The following is a 21854-nucleotide window of genomic DNA, read 5'->3' on the forward strand; positions in this document are numbered from 1 at the left end:
TTATTTTAGCCGGGTCGGCTAAAATGATTGGTCGTGCTTTTTACAGCGCTACGGCTTCCAGAGATACATTTTTGTATGTATTTATTGTCAAAGCATTTAATATATTCATTGCTATCGGGACGTTAAGAGCATTCAGTGTTTCCCCTAGGATGGAGTCATAGCAGCGGTGCTAAGGCACGCGGGCCCAGCAAAATGTGAGCGCGGCGCGCATGGACATTTTAAGTGTGTGCGCGTGCGAAGTGCTTCCCGCCATTATGTTTCTATTTGTCTGCCAGCACAAGAAAGACACATACATCATTAAAGGCTTCAAATGTATTCAGTATTGTATGAACATAATTGGTGGTTGGACATCACATCCTCTAGGGGGGTCCGGGGGTATGCCCCCCCGGGAAGATTTGTTTTTACATTTTAATATAAAATGCTTCAATCTGGTGCACTTTGAGCACACAATGACTAGAGACTAGATCTAACTCTAAACACCCATATGAAAAAGATCGTTTTACATTTTAATAATCAAATAATTGAACATACCAATAAACTACCATAGCCAATAACACATATGTAACTTATTTTATTTTTGTTGTTCATTTACATCACTTTCATCAGGCAATTTTTTAGTTTAATATCAGGTGTCAAAAGAGCATGGCACCTAGTAATGAATGTACCAAATGTCTCCACTTCGTTCCACTGCCCCAGTGACTTGAATATCTTGGGTTCTGCCAAGGGGTTTACTTCCTTAGTTTTTCTCTCATATATCATTTGTCCTGCCTTGTTTCTTGATCCATATATGTTTTCTTTATACTCTATACATAAAATGATGTTTTTTTTATGCTCTATACATAAAATGACTCACTCCATTTAGTGATGATGGCACAGTTGGCATCCTGCCTGAGAGCACTTTATTTTTCTGGGGGTCTTAAAGAATAGCTCTAAGGCTCTCCTAAAGGGAAAGTCTCTGGTTGGGGGGCCATTGATGCTCAATCGCATACAGGTGGCAAGGTGTTCCCCCTGCAAGCGATTTCTCAAGTCAGTCTTCACCTGTAAATACAAACATAATAATCAACAGACGAGTGGATGTGGAGCCCATGGGGTTGAGATTTGAATAAAGTCAAATAATGATATCACTTGTTCAAGTATCCTACCCGGTTCAATGTTGAGAAATCCCTCTCACAGTTTACACTGGAAACTGGGATGGTCAGGCCAATGGCAGCCAGCTTGCTCAGAGATGGGTAAAGCAGCCCCCATTCACCCACCTCTGATGCCAGTTCCTGCATCACCTGCTGCTGATCCAAGTCCTGAAACACAACATGAACATCAATCCAGGCTATAGAACTCCTGAAAAGGAATGTTACTGTAATTCATTATGATACCTTGAATGGCCCAACTATCAGCTGCTGTTTAAAAGAGGACCATTCCTGCAGCACCTCATTACAGTCAGCCTGTAGAAATTTGCCGGCAAGGAGCTGCACATTGGCCTCATCTCCAGTTGCTGCCTGAGGGCTCAGCGCATGGAAGGCCCCTAAAAGGTCCAGATTCTGGAACCTCCTCTCCAGGCTCTCCAGCAGGCCATCGAAATATGGATCCATCACCTAACCATAACAGCAACAGATTATTAAACTGAAACTTGTGTCCATATTCAAACCACTTAATAGGCATCTAGTATTAACAGGATCCTCCCTCTTAAGCACCTTTTGTATTATTGTTTGCTACGATTGCACTTTGACTTTAGCTCTAGATTATGCTCTTAGTCGCTTGTTTAGAAAGGAGATACACTTGTGAGTTCTGGTGAGTAGAAGCGTCTGCTAAATGCTAAATCCAAAACAAACATACCTGGCTCCTGAACCGGGCCCAGAGCTCTTCCCTGGTCAGTCCCTTTCTTGTCCCCCTCTTGTTCCTCTCCTCCTCATGGACAATACTGTAAGCCCCAAGTCCCGCAGGGTTGTCCAGGTCTGCGTGGAGCTTTGAAAGGAAAGACCCTGGTGGCTGATGGTCTCCAGCATCTTTAATTGCTCTGAGGCAGGCCATTGTCACAGGGACCTAATAACAAAGACAGAGTAGGTGTAAATGCAGCAGCAGCAGATATCTGGTTAGTATGAGCAGTGTATGGACAGTGGTGTCAAAAATAAAACATTGGAAAGTATACCTGCACTTCCAGAGCAAGGAAGTTGACATTTTCCTTCTGGAACAGCCTTGACAGCCTGCTGATATGTGGCAGCACATCTGCTTGCAGGTAGACCGATGCCACAAAGCGGTAGGTGGCCAGAAAGCCATACAACCCCTTGGCTGTTGGGCATTTCTTATGCTCCGTCTCCTCAGCCAAGGCTGCCAGGACAGCGGTCAGGTTCCGCTGTAGGTTGGAAACAGCCATGGCTTGCGAAAGCCAGCGTGTGTCCTTCACTTCCTAAAAATATTTAGAGCCACAAGATGAAAGCATATTAAGTCATATCAGGTGCCTCCAAATATGGAAGATGTTTTTTCCCTTTTAAATTACCTTCACTTTCAAGTTATCCAGGCCCAAGCACTCTGCTGCAGCCTGGAGTACAGCTGTGCGATTCGCACTGTTCCTGAAGTACAGGTGTAGCTGCTGTAGAAGGTCCCTGAAAGAGTTCATGTAAGCCACTCCTGATGAGGCGTCCTTGCAGCACAGGGCGAGGCGGTGTGCGGCACATGCAACCGACACCATCCATGGGAAGGTGTCCTGTAGCTGCTTGGCCACTCCATTCACTCTCCCTGTTTCAGGACAAACATGTTTTATGTCATGTTTTAGTTTTTAAGCTGCAGTGAATATCAACCTTGTTTTTGTTGGTAGTTCATACCAGTCATAACAGCTGCTCCATCTGTCCCCAGGCCATAAATCCTCTGGGTGGGAATGTTCTTTTTTGTAAGGATCGTTCTTATTGCCTTGACTATGGTGTCAGCTCTGCCATCGCTGACTGTCACCAGGTCCAGAAATTGGCTGTAAAGCAGCCCATTTTTGTCCATGTATCTGATGAACATATTAAACAGTCAGACTGACTCAACAGATGTAGGTCTTTGGGATAAGCCTTATTTGTTTATTATTACTACCCAATCAGTGGCGGTGGAATATGTTGTTGCCCCGATCAGATTCAATCCAGACTACGTGAAAGAACAACAAGCTAGCAACCGCCAACCAACTGTGATTGGTTTAAAGAAATAGAGCGTTTCCCCCGGAGCCCCCCTGTCCCCGAGTGGTAATGAGTCCAGCCAGACTTTTCTTCAGCGCTGGCACAGTGTAAACGAAGTGTGGAGATAGGTCTGGCTATGCAAGACTATATTAAACATAATAAAGACACGTCAATCAAAATTATTTTAAGTCTTAATTGTTGTCATTCTTGGAATAAAATTATACCTAACGTGAACATCGAGCTGCTTCTTCACAGACACATCTGTGGTCTCGTCCACCTCAAGCCCAATTGCCACAGAAGCACTGATGTTTGCCAAGATAGGCTCTTCAACGACAGTGCCCAGGATTTCTAACATCTCATCGATGATTCGGTGAGATGTGTAGTTGGTCCTCCCGATCTTAAAGAAAACAAATGCACTTAAGATTAAATATTGCACACTTTTTTTGTGATGAAGTTGATTAAAGAAAGCATTAACTTACCTTTAACTTCTCAAAATACTGGCAGCCAAGTAGTTCTGCGAGCTCCAAAAGGTCAGCATAGTTCGTATGGTGAGCATGTTCTTTTTTCGTGAGGTGGTAGAGGCACTTAAAACCACCAATCACCGCTTCGTGTTCAAGGGTGATAACTGGGTCAAAGGCGACCAGCACTGAGGACCCTGTTGAAAGGTAAACAAAAATAAAAATTGTAATGTATTATAGCCTACTGTGTTGTTTGTACTATGTTGACCTGCTGAGGGACTGCAGATGAAAACTAGCTTAGGTCTACTAGCTAAATCTGTCACATTTACATTGATGTAAAACCTGATATGTTGATTAATGTGCATTCTTTTCTTTAAAATAAATAAACTGAAAAAAATAAACTAAACCAGAGAGTTTTGTGAATAATAAGCTAAAAATAAGATACAGTAGGCCTACAGTATTAGTGAATTTTACCTTGAATCAGTGCGGCGTGTGCCTTCACACTCTTGATGGTGCCGAGTGGCAGCATGCTTATCAAGGTAGTCGCTTCGGAAAAGCATGCACCCAACCTCAATAAATGGCCGTGTAGACACCCCCCGCTTCGGTGCTTGCTTGTGTTGGCGGCACAAGCGGCAGAACATTCCTGTCGGGACAAGATCTTTGATATATATTTATTTTCTTTAAGAGGTTTTGGCTACTGTATGATCGTTAAAACATCTGAGAGATCAAGCCCCTAACTGCTCCATATGTTAGATTCTCACCATGGTTAGCTATGTTGTACAGCCAAGGTTTGAACCTCGGGTCCTCCATCCACCCTGGATCAAATCCTGATTGCCGGTGCCTTGCTCTTTCTGATCCTCCTACCTCTGACCCTCTGACAGCAGCAGCAGCTGCACCTTGCTCCTCTCTTCTATCCTGACCTGCTCCTTCACCTCCTCTGCTCTGGCCTACTCTCATCGCATGTCCTGTCTAGTACGAGATATCAGTCAATACAATTGTAAATTTAAACAACTACTTAAAAACGATTTCCCAAAAAGTGTGTATCCATTTTCTCCCCTTTCAAAACATTGCTGCCAGACAACAGAGACCCACCTCCCTAACTTCACCCAACTAACCTCCTCCTCATCACCACGATCATCACTTCTCTTTCGTTTGCTGACAAGCCAGCCTTTTAAACTCATCTGAAAATAACATAAGATGTGATGAACAATCTATTACACTGGGTGTTAACTAGCTTTATTACATGGCTTAGTTGAATACTCTATTCTGATTGGTCAATTCAGAACATGTGACACGTTGTTAATCCAGAACAGACAGACCGCTGTCAAGGACTTATTGACCGTTGTTAAGGACGCTTACAAAGAACTTCGGTCGATTTAACTGTATACAGTATGGCCGAAAAGCAAACTGCATGCAGTTTGCTTTTCAAACTGGGACAAGAAAAACAGCGGAGAATTAACGGGGCAGAAACCCTCCTTTTTACGCAACGGTCCAGACATAGACATCAAACGGCGACACATATTCAGTTGCCAGTTACTTTGGCATTAGGGCAGGGATATCTAGATACTTTCCAAGCTTTGACATAATGAATTGTGCTACTTTTAAAGCAAGCAGCGATGTTTTCAAATCTGTAATCAGAAAGCTCCTCAAAAACGCTATCGAAGCAGTTCCTGCCGTTGCTACGTTAGTTCAAACAGTAACAAAGGACTATTTTTCTTAGCGGATGCATGTCATTTTAAATAAATAATAGCGTACTATTTTTTAAATCAATAAAAACATTTTCTAAATCTATAAAAGCATTTCAATTAATATTGGGAGTCATATCGTTACTTTGTTGAGAATGTGGCCATGTAATAAGCGGGATAATGTGTAGCGACTTGGTCATTATGGGGAAAAGAACACCCTTCATGCAGATCTAGATCCCTCCGCTTCGCGTCGGGCTCCTGATCAGCCTGTCGGGTATTCTTTTCCCCATAATGACCGCGTCGCTGCACATTATCCCTTACAAACTAGCTAAGTTAGCTAGATGTAATTCATTCTTAACTGTAGGCTTTTATCAAAGTATTAATTTACTTAATCTAAATGTAACAACATTTTAAATTATAATAACTTACATTTATGGCGTTATGACCTTCTTCTTGAGGTGATTGTGTCCAAATAAAGTTATGTCTGCTTCAACTTGCTGTTGTCTGTCTTGTCAGGCAGTTTTCCTTCAGCTCTGAAAATGACAGCTTTCCCGCGTATCGGTGGCTCGAAGTTGCCGCGAGCGCTAGGGGCCTAGCACTTATAATTATTTTAATAAAAATTTTTTTTTTTTAATTTATTTTATCTGCTGCCCCCTAGCAGCGGCGCGCATATTTCAGCAGCGGCGCAGCTGACATTGGCATTCCATGGAATATAACAAAAAGTGTTTTCTGAAATAAATTACATACCCCATTGAATTATGACTGAAGATTGTCAGCTGTCTTCCTCTCCCTTGTTGTTCCTCGATAAGTAAAGGCTGCAGCACCGTTGACAACTTCTCTCTACATATCAAACATACCGGTAAACCAGCATCGTTTGCTGTGAAAGCATATAACTCTGTCCACACAGAATTAAATCCTGTGTTCCTCCGGTACTTTTCTTTGATTTATCCATAGTTCGCTCATCGAGCCGGGGGTCCCCGCGCGAGCGCCTCCAAGAAAAGGCGCTCGCGCGGGACCGTAGCAGGATCTGATGCATATTTTAGTTGACCTAATTAAAACCGTTTTGTTTTTTATTTATGTGTCACAGTATCACCTCAAAATACAAGATACGAAACATTTTCAACCGTGCAACAAAATATAAATAGTCCTACAAATACTTGTATTTTATTTCCTTCTTATTTTTGTCTAAGCTCAAGGGAGCCAGAGCAGAGGGCTTAAAGGGCCCCATGCGGCCCGTGGGCCGCGGGTTGCCGACCCCTGCTCTAAGTACTGGCAACAAAGTGATTACAATCCGGAGATTACAGTTGGCACTGCGGTCTGTATCCTAGCAACGCTAGAGAAGCGGGAAAGTTGGGCACGCGCACGTCACCACTCACCAGCTACCCTCAGCGGCAGAATAATCCGTGCCTGGAAAAAGTTCTTTAATTTTGGTTCTCATTCACAAAAAGAGAGACAACCTGAGAATGTACAAAAGATATTTGTCAGATTTAGGTAGATATTCCCAGGACTACAAAACGGTACCGGAGGACCCGTATGGAGGCACAACTTGTGACAGGTAAGGACGGGTTTCCTCTTCATATTGGACGAACGGGATGAACTGCCAATATAAGACGTATTTCATTTGGTGGTTTTTGTCTCACATTACTGTATTCAACGAATTATAGCAGAGTATACTACAACATTTTGAAACGTTTTTTAGATGTACATGTATAGATTCACTTCGTGTATACTGTTATTATTCCTATTTGGATAGCAGTAGGGCAATATGTAAATTACGTTATAAAACATATAAAATCAATATTGACTCTAAAAAAGCTGAGACATATACAGTATAAACCAACCCTAGCTTTTTGCTGAGATGCCAAATTAAAATGCCCACAATCAATGTGTGTATAAATGTCTGTGTAACAGCTGTGTGATTTTATCAATTTACAGACTGACTCATCCAGTGATGAAGCTTCAAATGAAGATCGAATGGTGGGTGAGAGTATAATGTATTACAGTGACGATGAGGTTGTGTTAGATTCATTAAAATCATATTATCAGGATAGTTATTGTGTAGCCTTTTGCTTTAACTCAGGCTGATTACCATTCTGGCGGGACATCAGATGACAAAGGGGAGGATCCACATCATGAAATGGTAGTTTTTTGCATTGACTGATCCACAGACTTAAGAAATTGGACTCACTGGTGGACTTAACTATGACTCTGCTACTTGGTCACTGATTTTTTTGTAATGCATTGCCACTGTGCATTGCCACAAGGTCATCGTTCGTCCGTCATGTACTGTCTTTGTATCCTGTTTGAATGCTCTTTTTATGATTCCTGTCTCAGGAATAGCCCCTCTTTTTTTATTGAATTCATTTGATTTCAACTTTTCTGTCTCTCAGAGTGACGATGAGGTAGAGATGGCTGCAGACGACGAAGGAACAGATCAACAACATGAAATGGTACAACATAAACATGCAGTGATTGTTTTACCTATTAAAAAAAAAATGTATTCTGTTAAAATCCATGACCTTTGCTACATTACAGGTAGCAGTAAGAGACAACACAGTTTTCTATGATGATAAGAATACAGATTTATCCAACACAAAATAAGTTGGGTTACAAATATTTAACAAAATGTATCAGGAGTTATTTTATAACTTATAGTTAACATTATTTTCACTGTATGCACATATGACTTTCACCCACAATGTTACCTTCCCATTTAAATATATTTTGTTGCTGCATGTTAACACCTGTTCCCGATGGGCATCAATAAAGATCCGTCTTATCTCATAGCCTTTTGCTGTCTCTCAGTCTGGAGGGTCATCAGAGGACGGAGGGGAAGATCCAAACTATGAAATGGTATAATTTGTGCAGGTCCACTTTGTTCCAGAAAGACAAACTGGTGTTGCAAAATTTCTTGTAAAAGTAAAGATCTCCAATGAATTGTGTGTATTGACATGTGAGGACATCATAGCTAAATGTATTGCAATTGAACATGGGGGTAAGCTATATGTGATGAAGTCAAATGTTGAGGGCTAGCACAAACTGTTGAGACTCAATTTGTCTGCACATATATGATGATTTAAATGTGTTTTTATTTATGCTATTATTGTTTTTTTATAACTCACTGTTTGATCATTAACTGTATTTTGTAATGCATTTGTGTCTGTGACTGGGTAAATCTATATGGATATTTCTAAATATGTGAGTAAAACGCCACATTGAAGCGCTGTATGAACTCAGTTGTCTCATTCAATAACAACATTGAGAACATCTTTATCTAAAGTGTAATTCTTTGGCTATTTTGTGTAAAGATGTGTTGAAAAAGAAGATGAACATATACGTTACCTAAAGGGAAACCAACTAAAACCAGCAATGAAAAATACTAAACAAGGTATAAGACTTTAATTCACATAAAAAAAAAAAAAAAATGCATACAATGGGACTTGAGTGATTATCATGATACATACCATGGTAATGTCTGTAGTACCATTTTAATACTCTATGGAGTACCAGTTATCTGAGGTAACGCGGCATGTACTATAGTATTGGAGGTACCATGATACGTACCACGGTAACAGCTGTGGTACAACGGGATGTACAAGGGTTATACCATGGTATGCATCATGGTAACATCTGAGGTACCATGGTATGCCATGGTACGTACTATGGTACACTATGGTAACATCTGAGGTACCATGGTAGTACCATGGTAGTACCATGGTGTACCATGGTTGTACCATGGTATGTACTATGGTACACTATGGTAAAATTTCTTATGGGGAGTTTTTTTGCCAGTCAACGTGTATTAAAGGTTTAATCTTCCGGAAAAAATTATAAAAGTGCCAGTCAAAGGTCTTCTTTGCTATTTATTGAGCTTTAAAACAAATGAATAGCGACTCTATATAATATAATAATAAAATACATGGAGCTTCTCTTTTTCCTCCCTCTCTTCTGACAGCGTCAGTGCCTGTCTCATGCAGAAGCTGATCCAGTAATGAGTGACCCGACAGTAAAAATAAACATATTTATAACTAGTTTGAGAGGTAATTAAAATAGCTAAGGGTGATGATCTGACTTGAAGTGTGTGTTTTGCTCCGTTCACCGCTGCATCACAGCGGGAGGAGCTGCAGGTGAGCAGAGCTGCGTGTCTCCGTCCTGTCAGATTAGACTTCACTCGCGTTTATGTCCATATCGAGAGAAAGATAAATAATCTGAATTCAGTGTGCAGTTTACTTTAATGCGGGGGTGAGCAGCAGAGGTGGGGAGAGGCGGGGCTATTGCCTCATCATTATCAGAAAATGATCGTATAGGGTGTACACACGGAGCCGTTGGACCCCCCAGAGCGTTGCGTATGCCGTTCTATCCACCTTGGGACCCGTTATCGTTTCCGAAGTTGTTTACTTTCATATTCGGTCGTCCTTGTGTGGCCGAACGGTCTATATGACACTAAACAGTAACGCAAACGATCGTTTTCGTCCTCGTGGGGCCGGGGCCTAAATCATCCAAAATTCAATGAAAGTGGTGATCAGCAATTTTGATATGTTCAAATGTCTACTGTGAAGGATATCATAAAGCCTTAATGCAATCGAATGTAAAACTAAAAAGTTATGATTGATGAAAGTAGTAAATCGGTTAGATTTGACCCGAACACAGGAGGGGAGCATATTTAAGTATCAGGAATACTTTACTTACATTTGATTGATTTTGATAACTTATAACTGAACTTATGAGGCAATATACCTCACCTCTAGTGAGGGGCCCAGCCCTTCGTATGTTTTTCCGTAAGTGGCCCTCAGTGAAAGAGTTTGGACACCCCTGCCATAATCCTTCTGAAGTCCTGTTATGGACTACTCCTGCAGTAGAAGTCTATCTGCTGCAGGCGCGCTGTCAATATCATTATACGCTGTCATTCTGCAAAAAAAAAAAAGAAAACTATTTTTTTCCTACTTTTTATTTCTACTCCACTACAATTCAGAGGTTAATCATGCACTTTTACTCCAATTACAATACATTTACAGGAATGTAGTTCCACCTGGAGTAATTCCACAAGCTACCCTTTAGTATACAAAGTCATTCAAACTAGCTGCACCTTTACCAGCTTTGAGAACACTTTCATGATCAATCATTATAAAACATATCATATATATTATTCTGAAACGGACCAATTAGCACAATGACTACGTTTACTTTTGATACTTTAAGTACATTATAATGGTATTACTTTTGTACTTTTAATTGAGTAACATAGTAAATGCAGGACTTCTGACTTTTAACAGAGTATTCCTACACTCTGGTACTTTTACTTTACTCATGTCATGTACAAGATCTGAGTACATCTACTTTTACTCAAGTACAAGATTTGAGTACTTGTCCGACCTCTGTCCAGAAGCAACAAATAGAGACTCTGCAGACACGTGAGAGCATGTTTGTCAGCTTCCTGTTGTTGTATGTTCACAATCACATGGGCACTGTCACATGCTTGACAGTAACATTGTAAGAAATAAAATAGAATACGGAACAGACGACATTCGACTGTGGGAGTGAGATAAAGTTTGGCTGTGCAGTTTTTGTATGGGAAGCACGACAGAAAGCTGAATGTCACTATCGCGATGAACGACGATAGCAGGGCGTTTAAATATTGTGCATGAAGCAGGCTGCTGTCTCCATCAACACCGCGAAGAAGACAAGTACCTGGGAGTGCACTTAGACAATGGGCTGAACTAGAGGATCAACACTGACGCTGTGTACAAGAAGGGGATGAGCAGACTCTTTTTTCTGAGGAAGCTGACATCCTTCCACGTGTGCAGCAAGATGCTGGAGATCTTCTCCCGGTCTGTTGTGGCCAGTGCACGCTTCTTTGCTGCGGTCTACTGGGGGGGCAGCATAAGAGCTGGTGACACCAGCAGGATCAATAAACTGATCAGGAAAGCTGGGTCTGTCATCAGCATCAAGCTGGACCCCTTTCAAGCTGAGAGGAGGACACTGAACAGCTGTTGTCCATCATGGATAAACCCACCCATCCTATTCACCTGCAGCTGGACAGTCGACGGAGCTCCTTCTCCAACAGACTGCTGCAGCTCCGCTGTCACAAGGACCGATACAGGAACACATTCCTGCCAACTGCAACACTGTACAATAAATCACCTCTGGCTGGAAGAGAACTCTCTGCTCCATAGTTTATCTTGGAATAAGACCATGTTGTACATTTTACACATATATAATCTGTTCAATATTTAATATTCCATATGTCATATATTTATGTATGTATATTTATGTGTATATATATATATATATTTATGTGTATATATATATATCTTTGTATATATAATCAGTGTTGGGTGTAACGCGTTACAAAAGTAACGGAGTTACAGTAATATATTATTTTTTGCTGTAACAAAGTAATGTAACGCATTACTAATGAAATGTGGGTAATATATTACCCGTTACAATGCTCAGTAACGCAGTTACAACACATTTTAACCCGAAATTAAATGGTGTTTTGTTTTTTAAGAATGTACTAACATAGCGAGACATTCCGACACCGGACAAATTGTGCGGGTAGATTAGTAAACCTGGTGTTTACCCTTCAGGCTTCGCGTCGAGATCTTCGGGGAAGTTGAACGTTATGCAACCATTCAAAAAAGAGAACGTAGCGAAAAATACTAACAACAAATTGTGTCAGGTGCGCGTGACCTGCTCCGTTGCGCGTGCATCATTTCCAAAGTGGTTCCACAGCAGTGACACACATCTGATCTGTGGATAATCATTTATACGAAAATGGTTAAAGCAACCATCTAAACGCCAGCAACACTGCATCTACTGCAGACAGTAGCAACAGGTCAGATGCGGACATCACGTTACCCTCCGTTGTGGACACTAGCTTACTCCCGCCTGACTCGCCGGCCCCGGAGCAGCAGTCTTCGTCGCCCGAAACTACGCCGCCCCTCTGCGGCCCGCAGGTGCCAGGTATATCTAAACAACTACCCGCATGTACAGTGGGGTAAGGCGGTCATTTTGCAGCTTGTGGTATAAAAATAGACAATGGCTAGAATATTCATGTGAAAATAGTACCATATTCTGACATGCCTTTAGAAATGTTGGGTCAAAAATAATGCATACAATAGCACAGATGCCTTCACCACGAATGGCTACAAAAATATCTCATATCCCAAGTTTATTATCAACGAGCTGATGTTGAGGCTGAAATGTTCTCCAGGTCACAAAGTCAACCTCACATGATGATGTGATACCAGTTTTCAAGCACAGTAAATATTCTCTTCCCAGCGTACATGATGGGACCAAGGTGATGATGTAGTAGGCTACATGGTTTTAATAATACTTTTGCCTTTCAATGTTTGCCATTTCAAACCATGAGCATGGTTTAAATAATATTTGCCTTGATTTACAATATGTTAACCTTCATTATAGTCCTTGACAGCGGTCTGTACTGCTGTATTAACAACGTGTCACATGTTAAGAATTTACAATCAGAATCGAGTATTCAACTAAGCCCTGTAATACAAGTTGTTAGTAGCCTTAAGGGCCAACACAGTTGTTATGCTATACCTCAATGCCCTTCACTGGATGCCTAATGAGCTGCAATAAACTACATTTTAGCATTTAAAATACCTAGCTATTCTTTTGCGGTTATTTTGGTGAAAGTAACTAAAAAGTAACTAAAGTAGTGTAACTCATTACATTTCAGAGACAGTAATATTGTAATGTAACTTATTACTTTCAAAAGAGAGTAATAAGTAATATGTAATATATTACATTTGTGAAGTAACTTGCCCAACACTGTATATAATATCTACATGTATATTTTCTATTTCAACATGTATATTTTCTATTTGATTTTATTTCTATTCTTGTTTATTTCTTGTCTTGTATGCTGCTGCAACAAAAAACATTTCCCAAATTGGGATCAATAAAGCACCATCTTATCTTATCTTATCTTACCCGTCTTTGCGCTTACGGCCCATCTACACTACAGGCATGAAAAAATCTTGAAGCTGGGCGTGTCTGAAGCTTGGCGATTTTTTGCGAGCAACCAATCACATGAATCTCCCGCCCCCGACATACAAAGCAATAGCAATGTTAAAACGAAGTAAACTGGATATAAACTCTCCAAACAGGCGAAAAAACTATCAGTTTCACCCACTGTCTCTGCCACCTCCCTCCATGCCTGGTTCCTCCGGTTTGTATCCCGGTAAATAGTTCCGGTCGTAAAGAACCGGCTGATTTGCTACCGTAATATCTCGTTTGGAATATGAGGAAATGAACTGTGGTCTGGCTCTCCCAGCTTGCACGCGGTTGGATTGGCTGAGCTTGCACTGGCGGGATTTGCATAAACGGAATTTGATTGGCTGATGCCAAGCATCGAGCCTCAAAAGTTGAACATTGTTCAACTTTTGATGCCGATAGATGCTCGTGATGCTTGCAAAGCCATGCCATGCTCCCCACAATGCAGTTCGGCGAAGATTAAAAATCTTCTACGTCACCCCATTCAAGTGAATGGGCGAAGCGTTGAAAGCATTTTTTGATGCCTGTAGTGTATAAACGTGCCCGTAGGTGCCTCGATCCACTTTGCAACCTTCATATTCGAACAGATCTTCTACCCTCTCTCGCTCGGCCGCCAGCTTTGTTTTGAAGTCGTAATCCATTTTAACCCATAAATAGTCTTAATTTACAATAAAATAAAATATGAATTATTAAATGCATTCATTATATAATCTGGTCATTTTATTCCCCCACCATTTCCTTGTTTGGGATTTTGGTCTGCTCCGCTTTATGTTCACTGGTTCGTTGACGTTTCTAATTGGCGCGCAGGGATCCCTGGGAACGGTAGTTCTTTAGAGCAGGCACCGTGGTTTGCCAGCTCGTAAACGGGGGGAAAGGAAACTACAAATCGCGTTTCTCGCTGCGGTGTGTTGCTCTTTGCAGAGCCCACTCACTCATGAAATGCTGTTCGGATTTCATGGTGTACAAACAGGGCTGCTCATTTAAAGTACCTTATAGTCTAAATACTTTATACAAAATACGTTTAGGATCCCTGAACTGTTAACGGAATCATTTAATAACACATATACCAACTTGTATCAAGATAATACAACAAATACATTAGATTTTATAGAAAATATAACCAAATTATCTGAAATGTTGTTTTGTAAAAATGGACACTAAATTGCTAACACCCATTGGCACCTCATTTAATAAGTGTATGTGTTGTCCTCATTGTCATGCATGGGAATTATCAAAGCAGGGTCTAACATAATTTATTTTTGGTTGCTTAAAAACGTATGCAATGGTTGTATATCTTTCTGATAAAAGGCACATTGGCCTATTTTCTTCAAACTGCAATCGGCTTTACATACACATTTTTATAACACATTCATGTTCAATGTGTAGACATATTTCACGTATAAAACCACTACATTATATATGTATTTACTTCATCATGGATTACTATTATGTATTTGTACTCTACTTATATTTGTGAAGGGCTATGGCCACTCGGAGGAGGCTGTAAACACAATATAACGTCACGTGAGGAAACCCCTGTTCTTTTCGATGAGTGATTGGAACCTAAACCTATCATATTAACACAAACCAGAGCACGGAAATCTGATTGGAGTACTGCAAAAATGACGTCAGAGTGTCAGGCAGATAAATTCACCGCGCCGTCTCCATTCAGTGCTTTACACAGTATGGCCGGCGATATTAGCTAGCACTCGCTAACGGTATTCTCTGAAAAAGGGAAGACGGTAACTCAAGAAAATCAACACCTGGATTGTTTAAAGGACTGTACCTCAATAAATTATAACGGACCGAGGAAGGATTAACCAAGTTGTAAACGTGACAACCGAAGTTTAATATTTGTTGTTGGGTGTCGGTTGTTTCATGATGGAGGATAACGGTGCACATTTCTTCGAGGGGACTGAGAAGCTGTTGGAAGTGTGGTTCTCTCGGCAGGATGAGAGCAAAGGAACCGGAGACCTCCGTACCATCCCAAGGTTTGTGTCAGTCCGTAGCAGTGGCAGCATACAGCTGAAGCGTAGGCTGAGACACCGGCCACATGCTTGGCTTCACTCCCACAGTCCGTTGTTGACATGTAACCTATTTAACCTGATAAGATTTAGTTTCCCCGAGGTGGTTACTTAACTGTACTCATTAGTTAATCCTCAATTCGCTGAATTTACAAGAACAGAACCATATTGAGACACCAGAGCATAGCACCAGGGAACAGCTAACACCGTCACTGGAAAATGGCCACCTCCCCCTTTAAAAGCTACTTCTAAGCTGAGTCATTCATTCTTCACCGAGGAATTATTGACACATTTATTTGCAATTAATCGATATCATGATGATGAGCGTGTTATATTAAGCGACGGATTAACTGGTATATATTTTAAGGTTCGTCTTGGCAGAGTTGGCACCTCGTTTAGAGCTAACAGCTAGCTCTCTCTAGCTAGTTCTCAGCCTCGGTGTGCTGCTCACTCCTGAGACTGCTTCTTGTCACGAGGCCCTGCTTTCACACACGCTTTATTTAACAGCGTACTTTGCTAAACAACATTAGGCAGGCTGGATGCTTTTTACCCCCTGTCATTACGCACGTGTATTATTGCCCCCTCAGTGTTGTTGGGACATCGTTTGATTACGAGAGTGCTAGCATATACTAGATACTTATTTTATATAGCACATCGGATTTCGATTTAACTGTATTTTGAGTATGTTTTTCTGTAAATGGCGAGGTAATTTTTTCTGCGTCATTGAACAATGACACCCCCCCCCCTCCCCCCCTCTTTGAGTAGGCTATGTCAAGCATGTGGTCGCTGTCTTCAATGCGTGCTGCGTCCTCGGTGCAGCGATACTGGCCCACGACAGGGCACTTGGCCACAGATCATTTAAATGTGAGCTGGATCCCAAACTGCTCCCATCACAAAGTACAACACTATGCTGACCGGGACCCTGAGTCAGCAGAGGGTCTAGTGGGTCTGGATCCCAGGACTGGGGCTTGTATGATACGGTTTAGAACACTCACTGCTTGGCAGCTTTTAGACTTACTGCATGCTGTCCCTGCTCCGGTCACGTTTCCAGACATGTAGGCACTCTCCTCCCAGTTCGTCTGATTGGTTACTGGGTATCCCGTCTGTGATTTGCTTAGAGGCACTTTGCATTCAATGGAAAGGGTTTGAGTGATGGAACTCTGGGAAAATAATGCGAAATCTTGACCTCCATTTGTTACTATGTCTCTAACACTGAGAAGCTAAAGTAAATGAAGTTTGTCCAGGACGCCTGTTGTAGTTCAGTGTGAGAGCAGAGCAACAGGAGGGAATTCAGTGTACACAATCATTTATGATGACAGCTGGTAAGAAACTATCACCTTGAGCACATCCTCTTTTCCTGGTTTACAAAACATCTCCTCTAAATTATATATTTTTCTGAAGTAGATTTCATCGTCCTCAAACTCCCTGTTCTTGCAGTACAGTAATGCTAAGTGAACAGCCTGTTATAAGGCTCAGTCTGCAAATTATGAGTGTTTTGTAGTCATTAACCAGATCACAGAGGTCAGTTTAAGACAAGTGTGTGTGGCCGTCGGGTGAATGAGGACTGGCATTTATTTACAGCCAGGGGGCAGATTAACGGCTCAGTGGGACACTGTCAGTGGATCAGGCTCACTGGAAGTCAGCCAATGTCCAAATAAGTCCACAAGGGCATCTGATTCACAAATGTGGAGCTCGCTCACATTACCCCGCTGCCCTTCCTCAGGCTATACAGCACCGTAGTCTGCTGCTACTGATTGACAAGCAACTACTCCTGAGGATATTTAATGTTATCACACTCCCCTTGACAGTCTGCAGTAGGGCTGCTTGATTATGGCAAAAATCATAATCTCGATTATTTGGATCAATAATTGATATCACGATTATTAAAAACGATTATCCATTTACTTTGAAAACATCCATTTATTGAACAAAATTGAACCGTATGTTTTTAACAGTTGATTACCCTGAACTTTAAAGGTGGGGTAAGTACGTTTGAGAAACCGGCTCGAGATACACTTTTTGTTATATTCCATGGAATGCTCTTAACATCCCGATAGCAATGAATATCTGAAGTGCTTTGACAAAAAATCCATAAAAAAATGTCATTTGTGGAAGCCGTAGTACTGTAAAAAGCACGACCAATCATTTTGGCCGGCTAAAATAACTGGATGGCCTACCTGCCTTTCAGCCTTCCATCTGTGCACAAACTTATCTCATGCCCCCATTGGTCATGTTCGTGTGTGTTAGAGGAGGGGCTCTGTAAGGAAGCGGCAGATTTTTTACCGGCTGTGTATTTTCAAATTCTAACCCTCTCAAGCTGGTTTCTCCAAAATTACTTACCCCACCTTTAAGTAAGATTAAACTGAAAAACCAAAACATTACGTTGTTTTCTTAATCGCTGCAAGCCAAAATTGTAATAGCAATTAAAATATGATTAATTGAGCAGCCCTAGTCTGCAGCCAAGTGTTTGTCAGTACACCTTGATCTACTGATTTTATTTTATTTCACCAGAGATGGTTTAGAGTGGACACAAAAAATGTGTGTCACGCAGGTTTCTTTACTGCCCCCCTTTTTAGGAGGGTAGTGCAGGGCTGCCAACCTTTGAGTTCAGCTTGGATTGAGATTTTTCTTTTTGAGGGGGTGGGGGTGTACAGTGTTGCAAATGTTTTGAACATGTACAAACTATTTACATTAATAATAAAAAAACGTAACTTGAGAGGGATTAACTCTAATAAATTAGAGGTTGTTTCCATAAACCATTGGCAGAGATTTTCTTTTGGGGGTGCTGTGGGGTGACTTGACGTTTCAGAGGGTGCTCAAACATTTAGGGTTTCCCATTAAAGTACCAGGCGCTACAGTGGAATACGCACATACAGTGTACCCGTGTACTCATTCGTTACAATGAAGGCTCGATAATCGGCTCGCGGCATATAGGTGTAAGCAGGGGTAAAGTGCTATTTTTTACAAGTGGGGAGTGGACCTACCATCCTCTAGGGGACTCCGGGAGCATGCTCCCCCGGGAAGATATTTTTTGAAATATTAAAGTTAAATGCATCAATCCGGTGCACTTTGAGAGCAAAATAAAGAGATCTATGGATACATCTCTCAACACCCATATGAAACAGGACTGTAAACAGATTTTCTTTTTCCTAATGGATATTTTACAAATCACTCTCCTTTTTAAACTGTATTCTTGTTTTACTGTCTTATAGTATTTCTTAACTGTTTTCATTTATTCTCTTATTGTTTTATAACTATAATGATCATATGAAGGTGTGCCTCGGAAATAATTGTTTACATAAATCGTGACCAAACCGTTTGAAACCCAATGAGATAACTTAGGCTGAAGTCGAATAGTCCATTTAGCTTAGGAACCTTCCTAACGGAGTGAAATTACCCAGAAGTCCCTCAGTAGCAGCCATGATAAGTGCCGTTCGAATTATCTAGATAATAGGAAAGGAGGTTTCAAACTTCCTTTATAACCTCCTTTAGCTTAGGATACTGGATCTCCCTTGACGAAAGGAGAGGACAAAATGCTGCCCCAGAATGCCTTGCAGCCACAGCATTTGCCGTCACACAACAGTCGGCCGTTCACGGAAACAACCGATTATGACCAAGAAATGACATTATGAAAGTTACGGTGCTTATTAAGCATTTTAAAGCGTATGTGGTAACTTGCCAAAGAGCTTTGTTTTGAACGTTCATCAGTATTATAATCAAAAAGAGAAATATGAACGTTAGTTTTTACTGAAATTATCAAATAGTCAACATTTCAGTCTTTACTGAGCTGTGTGGGGTTTGTTAAACTTTCAAAATATGTTTGAATGGTGATATACACAGTGATAGATGTTAAGGACTAACGTTTATAATAAATACATTTGTATTTATTTTAAGATCTTTTCATAGTTCATACAATCTTTGGGATCATTTGTATCAATGTGGACCGGAGGGAGAGGGTGACAAACATAAGTTTCACTTTCCTTTTTTATTTCAATTCCAACTTTGGTCATGAAAAATATGTTTCTCTGTTGTCCCCGTTCATAAAGCAACAGCATCAGAGCACGGTGCAGAGTCTCTAGATGAGTTTACAGTAGTCCCTCGTTCTTATTATACATCCATGTTGTAGTCCGCTGTGTAGAAAACTGTAGTTTCCATAGTTTCCCCACAGCAGAAGACGCACATTTATGAAGTCCGCTGGCGCATAATAAACACGTTGGATAGTGAAAGTGCAGTCGGATTCTCTAAAGTACTACAGTCTCTTCTCCTAAGTCCTTTTGAATTCTCCTATCCACTATCCCTTAACCCCGTGACGTTTCACTCAGAGGTCAAGGGATAGACGATAGGGTTAAACGTTCGGAGCTGATTTTTGGATTATCCGACCGCAACCTTAAACTACAGTTAACTATCTAAACACTCAAGAGTCCTTTAGCTCACCTGAGCCTCTCAGTCTGACAGGAGAGCACTTTCCCTTCACCTTGTTGTAGAAACAGCTTCTTATATCCGTTAGCGCAGCTAGCTAACCAGATACTAACAACAATGCCAGGTACCGCTGCGCTCTCTCGCTCGGAGCGGCGTTAAGGTGCAATCCGGCGCAGTGCAGGCATATTTTCATAACGTCTCGAACCCTGGTGGAGAGTCTATCAAATCAGCCCACACCTGTCACCTGTAAAACATGAACATTTAAGCGTCTTTGGGTCTAGAAAAGCGCTATATAAATCATTATTATTATTATTATTATTATTATTATGAACAACAGGGTGTCGCTGTCCAGGTTGCTAGGCGACAGTGCTACAGACCGCGGTTGTCAGGTGACGCAAACTGGAAATTTCATTTCGTAGACCGCTCGGTTTGCTGTTCCTTCACTTTATTTTTATATTCATATACATTTATTTTGGATGAAAACTTAGCGTGAGGAAAGGCATGTGTGGCGTGAGTGTGTGAGATATGTGTTGCATGAGGGTTGCCAGCCCTGGGGTAGTGGCAGGTTAAATCCATCACGGGTGAAGAGTGAACACAGATTATGATTCCTTCACACTATATTCACTAAAGTAAACATTGGGCCCATTCCTCACGAGCCACATTTCCGACACTAAAATGCATTTGAGAAAATAAACTAATTTGTCTATCTCAACTAACTGATATTAATTTTGCTTAATATGTTTAGCTGTGTAAATATGTAATGTGCCTAAATAAGATAATAATACTTCTCCAACTTACGAGACGGGAGGTGAATTCTATTTTATACTCTTGTCACACCTGTAATGCGTTTTTAGTGATGGAGCATTTTCATTGTTACTCTCTCCGTTTTCTTTTACTTTTTGGGGATTTTTCAACTAAAGTAGCTTTCATGAATCTGTCCACTTGGTAACCAGGTGTTACTATCTTTGGTTTGCAGAAAGTCTTCCAGTGTTTTAATGTGGTCCTTTGCTGGAGGAACTGTGTTGGTGCTGAGAGACCAGAAATAGCACGTGGTGTACATTTCACACTGAAACGGGAGCTGACCCAGGTCTCCAGTAACGCTGTCCCTCTAGTATGAAGACGACATGATACAACAGCGCTGGTTTCGCACTGAATAAAAGGCCTTGTGTTTTGTTATTCTCACCAGTTGCCATGAATGATCAGGGCTAAAAAAATTAATTAAAAAAAAGTAATCATTTACAAAGAACTCACTACCCTAGGGTTTAGGCTTGTAAACACGTTGTGACTAGTAGAGGTCAAATGCTTGATTGGTTTGAATTCTGATCATTCCGACTCGGTTTCATTGTACTGAAGTTGGTGTAACTTTGTGAGTGACTGGTAAACATGTTACCAGATACCCCATGGTTCTGTAATGTTGTTTTATTTGCGTTTTCCTATGACTTGGCTCAACAATAAAAACATGATGCCATGCTAATGCCACATTCTTATATTTAGGTAAATGGTTGCTAATTGTGTGCTTTTCCTCATCATGAGGTGCCCGTTCCAGTCTGAGGCTAAACACGTATGAACCTGCTGGAGCACTCTGTCATTGAGTGTTATGCAAATGTACTCAAATAATGTCTCAAGAGTTTTCAAATTGAATGACTTTGATGACACGAGGACGCATACGGCTAAACGCATAGGATTAACGCAATCGCAAAAAAGCTTCCGTCCACACGCAATGTTCACCGGATAGTGTCTGTCCACATTAGACAGCTCCGTTTAGCTCCAACCGCTGGAGAAGCTGCAGTAAATATGCAGGAGCCTGGACGTGGCGCTGTAACTTCCTCCACAAAAGCAGCGAAGAAGCATGGTTGTCATGGTTGCCCTTCTGTTTATTCTCTGCGGTGGGGGCCGAGGGAACCGGGCAGAGTTTTTCGCCAGTCAACGTGTGTTAAAGTTGAAATCTTCCGGACAAAATTATAAAAGTGCCGGTCAAAGGTCTTCTTTGTTATTTATTGAGCTTTAAAACAAATGAATAACGACTCTATATAATATAATAATTAGTGGTGCACGATAATTATCGGCCCGATAATTATCGGTCCGATATTAGGAATTATGACG

General features: G+C 41.1%; 2 protein-coding genes and 1 long non-coding RNA gene across 9 annotated transcripts in view; 2 read left to right on the top strand and 1 right to left on the bottom strand.

The window, feature by feature from the left end:
* Window positions 1-297: 297 nt before the first annotated feature.
* Window positions 298-5873, bottom strand: LOC307015218 (zinc finger protein 862-like). 6 transcript variants are annotated; one of them, XM_079643708.1, is made up of 13 exons: window positions 5719-5836; window positions 4720-4785; window positions 4366-4573; window positions 4079-4247; window positions 3626-3801; window positions 3371-3543; window positions 2817-2986; window positions 2492-2730; window positions 2144-2401; window positions 1831-2037; window positions 1371-1589; window positions 1143-1295; window positions 298-1038 (listed from the first exon to the last, which is right to left on the bottom strand). In XM_079643708.1, exons 3-13 carry the CDS (start codon window positions 4366-4368, stop codon window positions 859-861), a joined length of 1947 nt encoding a protein of 648 aa, XP_079499834.1. In that variant the 5' UTR covers window positions 4369-4573; window positions 4720-4785; window positions 5719-5836; the 3' UTR covers window positions 298-858. The 6 variants fall into 6 exon arrangements, with proteins under 6 accessions (XP_079499834.1, XP_079499832.1, XP_079499833.1 ...); XM_079643706.1 differs by having other exon boundaries at window positions 4079-4262; XM_079643707.1 differs by lacking the exon at window positions 4720-4785 and having other exon boundaries at window positions 4079-4262; window positions 5719-5869.
* A 142-nt stretch (window positions 5874-6015) lies between these two features.
* On the top strand, window positions 6016-8521 carry LOC307015221. Of its 2 annotated transcripts, none has more exons than XR_013801448.1 (2): window positions 6016-7429; window positions 7680-8521. It is a non-coding gene; the product is annotated as an uncharacterized lncRNA (long non-coding RNA). The 2 variants fall into 2 exon arrangements; XR_013801449.1 differs by having other exon boundaries at window positions 6016-7266.
* Window positions 8522-14966: 6445 nt separating this feature from the next.
* Window positions 14967-21854, top strand: part of amd1 (adenosylmethionine decarboxylase 1) — a 21297-nt gene continuing 14409 nt past the window's right edge. Inside the window, exon 1 of the mRNA XM_079646178.1 lies at window positions 14967-15299. Coding sequence (XP_079502304.1) covers window positions 15187-15299 — 113 coding nt within the window. The 5' untranslated portion in view covers window positions 14967-15186. The remainder of the gene's footprint in view (window positions 15300-21854) is intronic.

This window comes from Notothenia rossii (assembly GCF_949606895.1).
Source record: "Notothenia rossii genome assembly, chromosome: 8".
NCBI lineage: Eukaryota > Metazoa > Chordata > Actinopteri > Perciformes > Nototheniidae > Notothenia > Notothenia rossii.

Coding starts and splice junctions, on each gene's coding strand:
- LOC307015218 (XM_079643707.1), bottom strand. Junction 2,987..3,370: donor CAGCTCGATGTTCACGTTAG/GTATAATTTTAT, acceptor TATGTTCATCAG/ATACATGGACAAAAATGGGC. Junction 1,590..1,830: donor GGGCCCGGTTCAGGAGCCAG/GTATGTTTGTTT, acceptor TGTTATGGTTAG/GTGATGGATCCATATTTCGA.